The 17,320-nt window shown below is 42.9% G+C and overlaps 1 protein-coding gene across 27 annotated transcripts in view; it reads right to left on the minus strand.

Annotated features, from left to right (window-relative positions):
• NRXN1 (neurexin 1) overlaps positions 1 to 17,320 on the minus strand; it is a 947,796-nt gene that overhangs the window by 104,527 nt on the left and 825,949 nt on the right. For 18 of the 27 annotated variants that reach the window (XM_060273115.1, XM_060273108.1, XM_060273105.1 and 15 more), the window contains 2 exons: positions 10,500 to 10,589; positions 7,810 to 8,129 (listed from right to left, as the gene is read on the minus strand). In XM_060273115.1, coding sequence (XP_060129098.1) covers positions 7,810 to 8,129; positions 10,500 to 10,589 — 410 coding nt within the window. The remainder of the gene's footprint in view (positions 1 to 7,809; positions 8,130 to 10,499; positions 10,590 to 17,320) is intronic. The other 9 variants (XM_060273114.1, XM_060273113.1, XM_060273111.1 and 6 more) reach the window with 1 other exon arrangement.

Consider the following 17,320-nt stretch of genomic DNA (forward strand, 5'->3'; position numbering starts at 1 on the left):
GCACAGGATGCTAATGTATGCATTCTGCATCTCAGGTTTTCATCTAACATCTCCTGAAAGTTAGAAGTATTTGTTGTTGCACCTGGAGAACTCCCTCCACCACCCATTGCAGGATATTCGGAGCCAGGGGCACATTTCCAGCAAACCCTTCAGCTTTCAGGTTCTGGGGACAGCCTCCAACCCAGGCATCCCCAAACTTCGGCCCTCCAGATGTTTGGGACTACAATTCCCATCATCCCTGACCACTGGTCCTGTTAGCTAGGGATCATGGGAGTTGTAGGCCAAAACATCTGGAGGGCCGCAGTTTGGGGATGCCTGCTCCAACCCATGGCAGGCATGCCTTCAACCCATGGAAAGACTTGTGGAGGGATGGATGGCTCAGGACAAAGGTGCTTGATCCTGCTCTATGTATGTTTGTTGTTGTTGGTTGTTGTTGTTGGTTGTTGTTGTTGTTAATAATAATAATAATAATAATAATAATAATAATAATAATAATAATAATAATATACCCCGGGCATCTGGCTTCTCTGGGCAGTTTCCAGCACACATTATTGGTTATTGGATGCTTGCGAATACTCAAAGAGAGTTAGGGGACTGCCCCCAATTGAGGCAACAGTGGTTGAAGGTCTACTTTTGCAATCAGCACTCCAAGGGGGTCTATCAGAATTTTCTAGCTTACCATTCTTTTGCTTGATTGATGTTCTGCACCCGTGCCCCAAAGTGCCCCTATAGTTCATCTTGCAGGCCCATCCAGCCCTGCATCCTGTTTTCACAGTGGCCAGCCAGATGTCCACCAGCACAAACTATTGTTGGTTTCCCAGAACCTCTCATTCCTAAGGGACTCCTCTCTAGCCTTTACTGGGGTTGGGGTTTGGGGCTTAAAAAGATGCCAAAATGATGTGCAGGGGTGGGAGACCATCCTGCCGCTATCCCTGGGCAGGTATGCTAATGACTGCTGCCCTCTGGTGTCTTATGTACAGAAGTACATCAAAACACAAATACACATTGGCTCACTGCTGCCTCTGAAAGCCAAATCCTGTGTTGGCCTAATGTGAACAGGCAATTATCTATCATATCTATATCTATCTATCTATCTATCTATCTATCTATCTATCTATCTATCTATCTATCTATCTATCTATCCATCCATCCTGAAATAATAATGCACAAGATAAAGAAATAATAGCTAAATAAGAGAAAAGGGAGGGAAATGATGATAATAAAAGTGTGTGTGTGTGTGTGTGTAATATCACAATGTTCCTGATAAAGCACATGGTTCTACCTTTTCTTGGATATTCTTGTTCTAGCACATTAAGAAGCAGGACGTTTCTAATGCAGTAGCTTAGCAGGGGAAGGCCCCTGAAATAATAATAATAATTCTTATTTTTTATTTATATCCCACCCATCTGGCTGGGTTTCCCCAGCCACTCTGGGCAGCTTCCAACAGAATATTAAAAATACAATAGTCTGTCAAACATTAAAAACTTCCCTGTCTTCAGATGTCTTCTAAGAGTCTGGTAGTTGTTTTTCTCTTTGACAACTGGTGGGAGGGCGTTCCACAGGGCGGGTGCAACTACTGAGAAGGCCCCAGATAAATCAAGATCTCTAGAGAATGTGATCCAAAATAACTGGTCATTACCTGTGGATACACATAGTCCAAACATTTGTGTTGAGCAGCTGTGCCTCCAGAAAGCAAAGGTTTTCCAGCAAAGCTCAAGAAATGTACAACTAAGGTGTTTCAACTTAAATTCCATCCCATCTACCCTGTTTCTCCTAAAATAAGACATACCCATAAAATAAGCCATAGCAGGATTTCTAAGCATTTGCGCAATATAAGCCATACCCCGAAAATAAGACATAGTGATGGGTGCAGTTCTGGAGGGCCCCAAGGAAGAGGCGAGGCTGGACGCGTAATAAAAAATAAGACATCCCCTGAAAATAAGCCACTGTGGGGGTTTTTTAAGGAAAAATAAATATAAGACAGTGTCTTATTTTCGGAGAAACACGGCACACCCTGAAGACTGAACCACAAGGCCCATTTACTTTGAAGCAGGGATGGGTGTTTTTTGTTTTGTTTTTTTCCTATCCCTGGTAGGCAAACTTCTAGGGTAGGAGTTGGCTGTATGCATGCTAGTAGTGGGTGGAGCCTGAGGCAAAGTGGGCGGAGGAGCAGTGGATGTGATCCTTACCTTTGTGTGGCTGGAATGCAAGCTATTGTAGAAAAGTCAAAGGTCCTCCCCCCGCACCTTTCCTTCTTGCAAGCAAGAGGCATTATCGCAGTCCAAAGAACTGTTTCCCAGCAAAGCTGAGAGCGCTAGAGGCGGGTCCAGAGCAGGACTGCAAAGGCGTGTAGCTTGAGCAGCTACAAGTGCCCACCCAAAGAAATGAACCAAGCAACAAGAAAGCTACAAGAAAGAAGATCCCACCTAAACATTAGGAAGAACTTCCTGACAGTAAGAGCTGTTCGACAGTGGAATTTGCTGCCAAGGAGTGTGGTGGAGTCTCCTTCTTTGGAGGTCTTTAAGCGGAGGCTTGACAGCCATCTGTCAGGAATGCTTTGATGGTGTTTCCTGCTTGGCAGGGGGTTGGACTGGATGGCCCTCGTGGCAACACAAGAAAGGGCCTTTTCTGCAGTGGCTCCTCATTTGTGAAATACTCTTCCCAGGGAGGCTCGCTTGGTGCCCTCATTACATATATATGTGTGTGTATGCGCCACAATAGCTATGTTCAACCTCCATTGTCGGATGTGTATATACTTGCTGGTCCAGCTTGCTGGCTTTCTGGGTTAGCTACTGCGAAAATGGACCAGATCAGCCTCCAGTATAGATCTTCATTGGATCTCATGCTCCTAAGTGTGTGAGCACTGAAAGGCAGGCTAGCATGGTGTGGTTCATTCTCGCCTGACTGAGGTTACAACAACAAAGGGGAGGTCCAGCATTTAGCAGGCCAGAGGACATGGCCCAGGTGGGAAGAGGAAGACTGCACAGGCGAGGACAAGGAGCCACGACTTCTACAGCAAGAGATGGAGTTTCCAAGCAGACTTGGCAGAGCAACACAAAGCTTCGTAGCCACAGAATCCCAGATCTGTAATGGATAACTGAGATACTGGATGTTAAAGTGAGCAGAAGCTTAAAAAGAGGACTGTGATGCTTAAAAGAGGACACCTGGCCACATAGTCAACAGAAACAGTGGGATAGTCTTCCATTTTATGGTATGTGGCTACTGACAGTGTGTTTGGAGGTCCTGGGCTGCTTTCAAAGTTTTGCAGACTTGCTGCAAAACAAGAAATAACTTTAGTAAAACAAGTCTAGCTCGGGCATAAGAGAGAGAGAGAGAGAGAGAGAGAGAGAGAGAGAGAGAGAGAGAGAGAGAGAGAGAGAGAGAGAGAGAGAGATCTTTTATATAAATAACCATAAGAGATTTAAATTATCTTTCTTTAAATGAGAACTGTGATCTTTAATTGAATTCAATAGCCCTGCAAATGGACCAAATAATCTCTAATTGATTAGATCATTTACTCCTTATCAGCTCATTTTCTCCTTAAACTTGCATTTGCTTGTACTGGCGTTAACTTTCTTCCATTAGTAGTTAATATTCAATTGCCTGTTTTTTTCTTCTTCTTCTTCACAGCACTAATTAATTAAAAGCAGGAGGAAAAGGTAACTTTCCTCCTTTTAGTACCGCAGAAAGTTCCAGAGTCAAACATCCCTCCATTTTTTGACAGGATGAATTGAGGGCATTTTTTTTTCCCTTTAAAGAACAGAAGTGAAAAGGAAAGTGAGCAGATCTAGGACATAAAGGCGAAACCATCTTTAAAAGCAGGTTTCCCGCAAGGCAGTGGCCGCCTCCTGCAAGGGGCTGGGCCCTGTTGACGTCAATGGGAGATGAAAGTGCTCAGCATCTTAGCAGGACTGGGCAGCACGGTCTCGAGCCATCGCTAGAAGGCAGAGCAGCTCTTGCTGGTATAAAAGGAATTTACCGTTTTTTGTTGCTGGCATCTGTTCGTCTTGAGAGACGACGAAGATGAAGTTAACCTGCTGCATTAGCAACACTGAAGTGACCTCCCTGGGGCACAAGCCTGGGCAGTCTGTTTGGAGGTCCTGGGCTGACCAGACAACAAGACCCTCCTCTCAGCCTCCCTTTATTACTACTACTACTACTACTAAGGTAAGGTAAAGGACCATAGCTGCCAAGTCTCCCGTATTCTCCGGGAAACCCCCGTTTTTCTAGCTGTTCCCAGCTGAAAAAACGGATTTTTTTTGTTTCCCCCCGGTTTATTCTGGCACGGTGGCCATTTTGGAACTGGGAGGAGCATGCTCAGAAGCGACTTTTGATGCAGCTCTGCCCAGTTCCAAAATGGCTGCAGTGCAACTTCTGGCGTGGTGGCCATTTTGGAACTGGGCAAATCAGCATCAAAAGCCGCTTCTGAGCATGCTCCGCCCAGTTCCAAAATGGCAGCAGCGCTACTTCCGGCCGCTACTTCCGGTCCGTCCCTTATTTCACCCACAGGAACCTGGCAGGTATGTAAAGGTCCCCTGGATGGTTAAGTCCAGTCAAAGGCGGTTATGGGGTTGCAGCGCTCATTTTGCTTTCAGGCCGAGGGATCCAGTGTTTGTCCACAGACAGCTTTCCGAGTCATGTGGCCGGCATGACTAAACCACTTCTGGCACAACAGAACACCGTAACAGAAACCAGAGCGCATGGAAACACCGTTTACCTTCCTGCCACAGCAGTACCTATTTATCTACATGCACTGGGGTGCTTTCAAACTGCTAGGTTGGCAGGACTACTACTACAGTGGTGCCTCGACTTACAAATTTAATCCGTTCCGAAGGCACCTTCGTAGGTTGAAAAATTCATAAGTCGAAAAGTGCTATTGGAAACGCGATTTCCCATAGGAATGCATTGGAAATGGAAAAATTCGTAAGTCGAAGCAACCCCATCTAAAAATTCGTAAGTCGAAAAAACCCTATCTAAAACCGCCGCAGTTTCCGTTTGGATGTCGAGAAATTCGTAAGCGTGCGGCCATTTGCCCCATTCGTAAGTCGAAAAATTTGGTTGTTGAGTCGTTCGTAAGTCGAGGTACCGCTGTACTACTACTACTACAGTTGTACCTCGGAAGTCTAACGTTCGACTTCCAAAACTTTCAGAAACGAAGGCTCGGCTTCCAATTGGCTGCAGGAAGCTCCTGCAGCCAATCGGATGCCGTGGAACCCACATCAGACGTTCGGGTTCAAAAGAACATTCGCAAACCGGAACACTCATTTCTGGGGTTGCAGCGTTCGAGAGCCAAAGCATTCGAGTACCAAGGCATTCGACTTCTGAGGTACGACTGTACTATCAACAGCAATAAAGTGGTGCCTAAATATGCTGATGGAATAGTTCACAGCCAAAGTGAGATTCAGCAGTTTTACACATCTGAATTTGCCTAGTGAGTCTAACAAGTCTAACAAGAGATGCTTGCTGGCAAATGCCATTGCTCATGTGGTAATGAAGGAGCGCAACAGCCTCTATAAATCAAATAATGTGATGAAAACAAGATAAATGAAAAATAAAGGATCAGGGGCACAAATCCTGCAGGATATAATGACTGTCACTGGTCAGTCCCACACCACAAATTCAAAGCAAATGGTCTCTTTACCCCCAGGGCTGTCTCAAGCACGTCGTGGTGCGAAGATCGCTCCGGCGCCCCCGCCCCGCTCTGTTTCTTGCCGCGGCTGGTGGGCGGGCGCAGCGTGCAGCATGGTTTCCGCCCAGCCCCCCGCGCCACCCAGACTACCCCTAGAGCCGGCCCTGTCTACCCCCCCAAGAACCTTGGAACTGTAGTTTACTCCTCACAGCTACAACTGCCAGTACAAAGTACAGATTAACTGCATGGTATGGATGTGACCATGGAGCTTTGTTTTATATATCTATATTTTTTATACTTTTTCTTTACAATTTTTCGCATTTCAATCAATAAAACCAGGCATTCATAATCATCAGCTTCCTTCTCCCGCCTTCCATGGTTCTGTTTCTTTATCCATTTACAACTGCATATTCCAATTACTCCATATGTTTTATTTTTCTGCTTACAATACCTGAAACTGCTGAATTTACTCCCACCCTGCTAATGTTTTTAACGTATTTAACATAATTCTTTGTATATTCTGCAAACATTTTCCATTCTTTCTTAAAGACACCATCTTCCCGATCTCTTATTCTACTAGTTAGATTTGCAAATTGCATATATTCCATCAATTTCATCTGCCACTCCTCCTTTGTTGGTTTCATTTTCTCTTTCCATTTCTGAGCATAGATCATTAGGACTCCTGTGGTTGCGTATAAATGCTTTGGATCTGTGGGGGCATCCGTTCCTATGTGGGTTTTGCCCACGCATAGTCAAAACAACACCATCCATTTCACACCAGAGGCATGAGGAGACTCCAAGGTTGGCAGCAGTACGGTGTTATTTAAGATGAAAAAATCCTAAGGAAATCCCAAACAGCCCAGTGAGGAGCAAGGATACTCAGTGGAGAAAGAATGCTGAGTGTCTGTTGGTGAAGGGGGAAAATATATACACACACAACAAGAACTAGTGGGCTGGAATGCAAGGGAGTATCCTCAAAAAGCATATGACTGGCTGGAGTTGGAGCATGCCACACTGCAACTTTGGGTTGATGGGTTTCTGTATGTGTCTGTTGGTGGCAAACTGAAATTTAATCACAGTGATCATCCGAGGATACTAACAGATTACCTATACAAGGTGAAATGGCACTGGCAAGGTGGAATGGTACTGAACTGAGCCCATTCAAAACTGGCCCCAACACTTTAGAGGGTCCAAGAGGTGATATGGACATTTGTATCCAGAGTCTCCCTGTCAATGCCATCATTGTACCTCATTAAACTCTGTTTGAGAATCCGCATCTTATTGTAAAGCATTTGTTTCAATGGACATCATATCTTGAACAATCTCCAGTCAGACAATCTCAAATAACTAGGTTGGTTAGGACACATGACTGAAACAATGGAAAAAGGCTACCGGATTGGAGACGGTTGTTGACTGAATGAACCGCTAGCCTAGCAGGTTGTAACACAGTTAGAATTAACAGGACCAGATAGGCTCTTAATTTCCAAATCAGCCCAACATTTGCTAAATTAGTCAAGTTTGTCTAATTATCTCTACTATGTTCTACTATGTTCACCATGATCGAGAAACACAGCTGATATGTCTACTTCTAGGACAGATGTTGTGTAACATACAATTTGTGGTTCCTCTATCACTGGTGAGCCAAAAGCCAGTGGAATAATAGCCATGGTGATGAAAATCAGCTGAATTACCTTTTTTCTACATGGTCTTATATACAGCTGGTATAACCCACAATATGGAAAGAAGTATCTCCACTCAGACATTTGCTTGCATATTCACATGGTCATATAGCATCCACATATTCACCGTATGTGCAGCATGAAGACATTGTGGTCAATACAACTGAGACCTCCTATCTATGCCAAAAAGTTGTTCTACCTGTAAAAGCAGGTGCTTGCAGAAAATCCAGAAACACGTAAAAATAAAAGACCATTACAAACATGTAGGCATTCCACCATGGTTGACTAACCCGCATTTCAGTATCTGTGCTGTCAAACAGGATGCAGATACCAAGGCCTATGCTATCCCTATCTATGGATAGCCCTGATGACCATCACCTTAAATCTTCACAAAAGGCGTTTGACCTGTGAAAGCAGGCATTTGCAGAAACTCCAGGGGGGGGGGAATGTAAAAAGAAAAGAAAACCCAAACATCAAGAAATTCCATCATGGCTGACTAACCTGACCAATGGGCTCTTTTGTTGGTGGCTTTCCTCTTCTAGCTGTGCTTGTCGCCAGAGTGGTGGTGGTTTCCATGACCGACGTGGACATCTCAGACTGCATTGCAGTGGCAGTTGACTCAGTTGTCATAGAGGAAGGCACTTCACCAACGAGTCTCACGTTCCCTTCTATCACTATGTTGGTGTCGCTCTCGGCGGCCATGTTGAGGACTTTCAAGCCGTTGTAGTAGAGTCCAGAAAGCTGCCCCTGAAATGGGTGGCCCCGCTCCTTGCCTCCAATTTTTATTGTCGCTTGGCTATTGAAGATTGTGAGCTGACGCCCTGCAAAGATAGTATTACATACATGCAAAAAATGTTGATTGCGAACACTACACTCTTAAACAGAGGATGATTTTTTAAACAGATTGTTATGGGGTGGAGGATGAGAGCAATAAACTATAAGAAAGGAATTTTGCTCATAATTCATTGCTTTTTTTAATGAGGTGCCCATGGAATGCAGAATTGTCAATCTATGTATGTAATTTCTAAAATTTACGTTGGGTTTGCTTTTCGCTTGAAAGGCCAATTGGGAATTTTTTTTCATCTATTTGCTACAGATTATTTCCTCACCCATTCTTTTTTATCATGATCATTATTATTTTGGTCCAAACTTTAGAGGGGTGTGTGTGTGTGTGTGTGTGTGTGTGTGTGTGTGTGTATTTGTAGGTCAGATTTCTGATTGCCAGTTCTATCAGGCAAAACATGCAGGATTGCAAGGACTGCAAATACTTATGTATAACATTTCTCTCACACAAGCATTCCTCTACGTAGATCTACGTAATATGTAAATATGCCAATATTCCAGGTCACACACAATGCTAAATCATAGTTTAGTGCTATGTGGACCACCCAGCACAAGTTCCAAGTGAAGCATCAGGTTCACGCCTTTCCCCTTCCACGCCCCTCCTTTCCGCGCACAACAAAAGAGGGCGAGTTTTTCTGAGTTTAGTTTTGCTTTCAAAGAACCTCCACTTTGCATTATGTAGAAATCAGGAATCCTCGTTTAAAGCAAACAACGGTTCCTCAAACAAGCTGGGACCATAAGCAATGGTTTGGAGTTGGCCTGTTTACAAACGGACCAGTCTGTTTGACATAAGGATCCCTAGTTTGTATGTAACGCCAAGACAAGGTTCCCTAAGAGAGAAAGTAAACATAGAAAAAGCCTAGCTTTCCATCCATGCAAGAAGTGGTGGGCAAAGTTTGTAAACCTGATGCCTTTATTGGGCTTGTGAGGGCTCATCCATGTGACACTAAGCCACAGTTTAGTGTTACATGCAAATGCCGTTACTTTGTTTAATGAATCCTAACGTTAAAAATATATATCATTAAATACAAGCATTAACATATCTATCCTATTCATTTGTAAGGCTATCTGCTCCTGAATTTCCCTGTAAATTCATACACTGGTGCCTCGCAAGACGAATTTAATTTGTTCCACGAGTCAATTTGTTTTGCGAAAAATTCGTCTTGCGAATCGCAGTTTCCCATAGGAATGCATTGAAATTTCTTTTTTTGCCCATAGGAACACATTAATTAAATTTCAATGCATTCCTATGGGAAACCGTGATTCGCAAGATGAATTTTTCGCGAAACGAATTCGTCTTGCGAGTCACCATCAGATCACCATCAGATCGCAAAATGCATTCGTCTTGTGAAAAATTCATCTTGCAGGGCATTCATCTTGCGAGGTACCACTATACATGAAATTTCCTATCACACACACACACACACACACACTGAAGAGGCATGAGATACATACTGTATACTGAGCATTTCAGAAACAAACAAAAAATGCTAAAGAAAGAGAGAGAGAGATGTCTGATTGTCTTTCAGCAAGGCTACTGAATAAAAGAAAAAGCAAGAAAATTAAAAGAAACAAAACGTTCTGGATGTAAAAAGTAAGTTCGAGGAATGAAACATATATCAATGAAGAGTCATGTCACATTGCTATTGAAAACAGAAATCCTCACCAATACAAGCTCATTATTATTATTATTGTTATTCATAAACATAATATTCTGTTTTGCAGATTGGTTTCTGCTCATAATAAAAGCATGCACACAACTTTAAGCTCTTTTAATTAGTGTTTGTTTCAAAATCCCCTTTGAATGTAGCCAACGTTAAAGGGACTTCATCTCATTTGGCAATCATATTGCCCACTATTTAATATCACCTACAGTTTAAACAATGATTTTTTTTTTTGCTTTGTTTCTTTCAGGACCGTAATGAAGATCTCATAACTACATACAGATACATACATATATATATATATAAATATATATAAATATAAATATATTTAGTTAATAATTTAGATGATGGAACACGTAATATAATCTATGAATGATTTATCAGTTTTGGTTAATGCTTGCTATGAGTACCTTCATAGATTGAGTTAGTGGATTATATTTAACAGTCCCTTTAACCTTAAGTTAACAGGGTAAGATTATTAAACAGGCGATACCACTAAAATGTATATAGAAATTATTATATACACGGTATGCAAATATTTACTCTACAGTTTACTGTTTAAAATTTGTTTTTAATTTAGTTTTACTGAAAATTTATTGTTTTATGTTTATTGGTGTTACAATGAAGCACTACTCGGTTATGTTCAAATTATTTTTTATTTGAAGTTTTAATCAATGTTTTTACCTTTGTCGAGTAGCCATTCATCAACTACTCGACCAAGCCGATATGGAATTCGCTGTCTAGCAATCGCCAGGCGCTCGTTATCATTGTTTCCTTTAAAGTTTAAAGAGACATTTCATTGGTTAAAATCTGTAAGGTCAAAGGTTAAAAGTTAATACTTAAAGCTTGAGCTATACAGTTGCCACATTATTATTTTTTTGGAAAAAATTTGGAATGTTTTAAAAAGCTCTACCTAGAACATTTCATGGTTCAGACTCGTCATTCATTCATTTATTTTATTTTAGCAAACAAAATTATTCCTATGTTAATTGAAAATTAGAAATCTGCATTTGAGCTAGGTTATTAAAACTTAAGTTATAGACAGACCCCAAAAAAACAAATTTAAACATCAAACACTAGCGTTACAAAAAAAAATGTTCATTGACCTCAGGGTTTTGTCTTTTTTGTTTTGTTGGTTTTGATGTTTCTTATTAACTAGTTAAAACAGGTTCAGGTGAAACAGGTTTAATTTTGCAAAATACCTCTTGCTCCAACCTCTTACTCCGGGTTAGTCATTTAAAGAAGAAGAACATTACAACGCTTAACCATCGTCAAGGACACACTTACGTCTGAGATCTAGAAAGCGATCTGACATAATTTATATCCTAGTCAGGAAAAAATACATTTTTAAAATTCTCTAGCTTCCAAATCAATTAATCCCAAAGGCTTCAAATATACTGAACAGGTAGCAAAAGGAAAACAAGACAAGAACACATCAGGTTATTAACTGCTTGGATATCATTCTGGAATGTAAAGAATCAGTTCCCTCACAGATCACCAAGGCTTTGACAAAAGTAACACCAGAAATGATGGTTTAAATGTATCTAGAAATCTTGATACCGAAAAGTTTGGTCACAATGAACCACACAACCTAATGTGTATCTACTCAGAAATACGTTTGATTGAGGCCAAGACTGCAAACCCTATTCACACGTACAGGATTAAGGATCCTGTATCCTTAATCCTGTATCCAGGATTAAGCCCCACTGAAAACAATGGCACTTACATAGGATTGCATGGTTAAGTCAGACTGAAATCAAAGGGACAAGAGAGTTGTTAAGTCGTGCTGATTTCAGAGGGAATTAACCTTCACTCTTTAGAATGGGGTCGTTGAAGTGCACAGAGATTATAAACATGCCCATTACTTTATAAGCTGTGATACACAAACCACTTGAGGTCACCGAATCTGTGTCAGCCTGTTTTATGCTTTATGTTTTGCAGAGAAGATTAAGCCAGAGGTTTGGTGACACTGAGGATACGAGAGAGGGGTGGTCATGGATGCCACCAGCAAGCCGGTCAATGATGCTTATTCCTCCACAAATTGAATATGCAGTTTGAGTCTCTGCTTTACATTAATGATAGGTGAGAAATGAGAACACTTCTTTCAAAATGCTCTTAAAATGGTCGGAGGCAGCAGCGCTCCCGAATACCAGTTGCTGGAAACCACAGGAGGGGAGAATTGTTCTTGCGCTCAAATCCTCCTTGTGGCTTTCACACAGCATCTGGTTGGCCAATGTGAGAAGATGCTGGACTCAATGGGCCATTGGCCTGATCCAGCAGGCTCTTCTTATGTTCTGGCACACACACAAAAATGGCATGCCTGGTTCACACAGGAACAAATGTGGAAGCTTCCTGAGAACACAAGCTCCTGGAGGCAATGTCATGTGGCAGACAGTTTTAAAAAGCAGTTATGGCTGAGTTGATATTTGCCCCCTCATTTGCAGATGAGCAACAAGCTGAAGCATTCTGGGAGGTTTTTTTTTAGGATGTTTGCCTATGCTGACAGTGGTTCTTCTGTATCTCCTACTACCTAGGAATGAAATCACATGACAGCATTGTAGCAACATTTCCAGTGGGATTTGGGTGGGTTACCAGCAATGGGCCACCAGGAGAAGCAGTGCTGTTCCAAAATGGCGCCATTGATGAAAAAATGGGGAGCTGGTGACAACATTAGCTTGTTTTCAACCCTTCTCTACCATGTAGACCTTTTGACTCAGCTGTCAAAGACTCTGTGCTCCTGGAGATTTTTAACTATTCCATCCCCAACTCTCTTTTTCCCCAGTCATTTGCGACTCTGAAGAGAACATGAATTAACTGGCACAAGACATACAGTCACCATTCATTATGTGGAGCAGCTTCTGTATTCTTCAGAAGTGGTTACTAGTTCTGAACCTTATGTGATGCAAGACAAGGGCCTGGGAAAACTAACCCCAAAGAGAGGACCGGCAGCCCTAGTAAAAACTTTTGTTCCCCATGTCTAGTCTCAACATGATATGCAACCTCTAACCATTCTTCTCTGTCACTGAAGTCCCACACTGGTCACTCTTAATCAAATTCGAAATGGTTTAGGAAATACGCATGCAAATTATACACAGTTAAAAACCACTTTATTCTGTTGTTCTATTTCTTGATCTGGCCTTCTGACTTGTAGAAGCAAAAATGCAAAATTCCTTCCCCTGACTTTGAAAGTTTATAGATTTGGAGCACAGTGTGGTTTCGGTAAATCTGAATCTAATCATCGGTGTTTTATTTACTTCTAAAGGTCTCTTTCAAAAACTATTCCTGCTAAAACTCTATGCTTTGTGGGAGTTTAGGAACTTCAGTGGCTTCCTATAAGATTTGAAAAATCTGCAAATTACATTTCATTCCGTCTACCGCAATCTTGCACCACTGGGAGCTAAAAAGCTAATGGAAAGTGCAGAAATTGCCAGTTGATTTGTAAAGGTCACACACATATAATAATTTTTGATTACTTTGACTCATCTCTCAAAAGAGTATGTGTAGAGGAAATTGTGTCAGGATTGTAACACAGTGTTTTTTTTTTCAGGTTCTTGCAGCAGATTATACCAATGGTAAAGCTTTGGGGGAACAGAATCATACAGATTTTTTTAAATAAAAAAACCCATATGCATAATCCATCCCTTGGATATGCAGCCCAATATGCACAGAGGGATTGAATCGATGGAGTGCTTCTTCCTTCACCAGCGCACATGTGAAGCACATTGACGTCGTCCAGAGTGGGAGTCTTCACATCTCCTGTCTTTGCATCCATTCATCCCAGCCCGGGGCGTTGGTCATGGCATCAGCCCATTGTGCCAGTCAGTTGAATTATTACTCACTATTATTATTTATTAAAAGATGCCAAAGGAATGTGCTCCAGCTCTCCATGCTCTTTTTTTCAAACTTTCCATGCACCAGAAAGTCTCTGCTCCAGTCAGGTATCCCTTTTTGAGTTATTCTGTTCAGGCATGAATACCTGACTCTTGGCAAGGTCCAGTCAGCACGTATGGAGAGGTAGCAAGGACCAGAAACAGAGAGGAAGGAGGCCAGCAGGCACAGGAATCCCTAGCAATTTCCTTCAACAGTTAGCTGCTCAGACTGAGGGACGGGTACTGATTTTGACACTTTAGAACCACCTGCCGCATGTGTTGTGCTGCGTTTCTTCCTTTCTGCTGTGCGCATGGTATCTTGGATTGAGATCCATGCAGTTCCTCCCCCAAAGTAGCTAACCCAATGGAGCACAGAGTATGGAATCGGTTTCTTCTTCTTCTTTTAAATATATATTTTATTAAAGATTTCTTGGTTTACAAATAAAAAAATTCCTTCAGTAGCACCTTAAAGACCAACTAAGTTTTTATTTTGGTATGAGCTTTCGTGTGCATGCACACTTCTTCAGATACAGTGAAATAGAAGTCCCCAGGCACTTATGTAGAGAACAAAAGTATTATGGAATTGGTTTCCGACCCACAGAGCACCTGGTCTGAACCCTTGGAGATCTACAGCATCCTTAACCCCAGAATCCACACTCTTCACATCAAGCCTACATGCAGTTTCAAAATCTTGTGTCTACTTTTCTGACGAACCACAGGGAAGTTGCAAAAGAATTCTGTTTGTTGCTATAAGATGCTTCTGTTGGCAGTTGGTGCACACTTAGGCTTTAGAACACATCTGAAGCTCTTGCTCCTCTCAGCTTCTCTCCTCTCCTGTTGACAAGGATGACTGGCGTATGCCAGCATTTGCTTCTATTGTGTTTGCGAAAACAGAGTGCTTTGCAAAGCTGAAGAAATCTAGGAATCAAGGGGCATCCTTGTGGCACAAGCCAGATCAGAGGAAGGTGGAGTCACTTCCATTAGAGAAACCTCCTGTGCTATAGCTATCCTTCCTGCATATATCCTGACTTTATGAAGCTCAGAGCATGGGAACAGAAGCCTCACCTGCAGAAGATTAGAAGGAGAAATAGAGCTGCGGGCCATCAGCGTACTAATAACAATGCACACCAAAACTCCATATGACCCCACTCAACTGTTTCATGTAGAGGTTCATCAGCCTGGGAGACAGAACTGTGGGACCCCACACTAGAGACCCCATGAGGCTGAGCAAGGCAGTCTAAGAACCACCTTCTGGACCTGGGTATCCAAGCAGGAATGAAACTACTGAAACGTTGTGCCCCCAATACCCAACTCAGACAGTCTCCCCAGAAGTATACCATGACGGATGGTATCAAAAGCTGTCAAGATATCAAGGAGGGTCAATGGAGTCACACTCCTCTATTTCTCTCCTCACACAGGTCCATATCAAAACCACACCTGAATCCCAGTTGAAATGGATCTTCAAAAGCTGTCTCCTCCAAGAAATGGGTCTGGTGGGAAAACACCCTCTCAAGAACTTTGGCCAGAAAGGGAATCACTTCCTTCAGGCAACCTGGGACCATTCCTTGAAGAGAAGCATTAGTTTCCTCCCTGGATCATCCAGATACCCCCCCTCTGCCAGATTTTAGAAGCCAAGAGGGGCAAGGGTACAAGGGGTTGCGTGAACCTGACCAAGTACCTTGCCTGGTCCTCAAACTGCAGCAGCTGAACTCCATCCAACAACATCAGAGAAGACATCACTCCAGACATCTCACCAGGATCATTAGCACCAATGATGAAGTCCAAATCTTGTTAGCAAACTTTTAGCTAAATAGCTCTGCAGGACAGCAACCCGAGGATGCAATGAAGGTGGAGAAGTAAGTTTTATTTATTTGCCACCTTCACTGGATGGGCTTGAGCCTGCGCAAGTGCGCATGTACCAGTGTTCACTTACATTTGTTGGGAGTTTATCTTCAGCTGTGCTCAAGTCATGTACCTTCATTGCTCTGAGCTCCAAGGGCATACCACAGAGCTTTCTAAACATTGCCAGTTGGAGGAGGATGTTCAGGTGTCATTGGGCCAGTCTGGGTCAACTCTACACTACAGAGATTGACCAGGGCTTTGACTGAAGAGCATGGAAACTGAAAAAAAAAAACTCCCCAGAGCCTTCTGAAAGCCATTTGGATCAATTAGTCTCTGCGAGAGGACCATCTTAATAGTCCCCCCGCCCCCAACACCTATTTTTCTGTCTCAGTTTGCATTGTTGTGAATACTACTACCAATCCTGTGTTGCCTTTGGACAGCTTTCTGTTACATCTTATCTCCCCCATAGAGAGACAACTGTTTTTTGAAAGGGAATGGAAGGTGTTAGCAATGACAGTGGCTTGTGGCGTGTGAATATCTATTGTCCCACAATGAAGTCCGGATGCAGGGCCGACTTGACATATTTCGTTCTACGATCCACAGGGTAAAATGATGTACCCCCATTTATTTAGGAAAACTTTTTGCAATGTGCAAACACACAAACACACACACACACACCCCAGTCACATAAGACATTAGTAAAATAAAGCAAGAAAGTGTGTTAGCATTCTGAAATTGCAGATCTGGCCAAAACTAGCGAGTCAAACTAAAAAGGAAATGTAGTATGTCAGAGGTTAGAGCTCCTTATCTTTGTTATGCACATATGAAATACATTGAGACCATGTTCACCCATGTGATAGGATGGCGCCCTCTGCTGCAGTTGAGGGCACAGACCAGCTTAGGAGGCACAAGAGTGGCCGCACAACACATAGTCCTTCCCCGCCATCTTTTTGCCTGGCACCTGCTTGCCACTCCCTCAGACAAACACTGCAATGCAAACCAGCCTGTGGCACACCAGCAAAGGAAGGCATGATGGCCTGGGTGGCTGCCTCTCTCCCTGCAAGCTAGGTCAAGGCCCTTTGTCAATAGGACTGTCTGCGCTTGCCAGCCCAGGCTAGCACCAAGCAACGCAAGCACCAGGGCATCAATGAGGAGGGATGGGAAGGGTGGCGGGGCCCAGGAGGAGTGGCCGGAGGAGGAGGCTTCATCTGCCACACTCACATATTTGCTGCCATGTGTGTCTGTCTCATTCTGTCCTGAGGATGCTATACCCTGCTTATAAAGTTGTTTCGAGGAGAGAGGGTATACTCTGGCCATCATAGAATTAGTAAACAGCCCAAGGGCCCTTTGGTCCAACCCCTTGCAATGCAGGAATATCAACTAAAACATCAATGGCATATGGCCACCTGACCTCTGCTTAAAAACCTCCAATGAAGGAGTGTCTATCACCTTCCGAGGCGTCCGTTCTGGTGTAGAACAGCTCTTACATATTGGGTTCAATAGCAGGTGAGATTGCCATTTCCCCAGATGCCCACCCACTTTCTGTCTTTCTTACTTTCTCTCTTACTCATTCATTCATGAGTGTAAATTTCACGTAAATTGTGAGTTACCAGTATTGCCTGCATTGACTGCCAGGGGTTCTCCAGGGTTCCAGGCAGCAGTCTTCTCCAGCCCTCTTTGGAGACACCCAAAATTGAACCTGGGACCTTCTGCACACGCTCTACCCGTGAGCTGCAGACCCTTCCTTGAAACTCTGCTCCCATGCAGGGTTCGTTCTAGATCATAAGAACGCAA

Source organism: Zootoca vivipara, chromosome 3, assembly GCF_963506605.1.
Source record: "Zootoca vivipara chromosome 3, rZooViv1.1, whole genome shotgun sequence".
Lineage (NCBI taxonomy): Eukaryota > Metazoa > Chordata > Lepidosauria > Squamata > Lacertidae > Zootoca > Zootoca vivipara.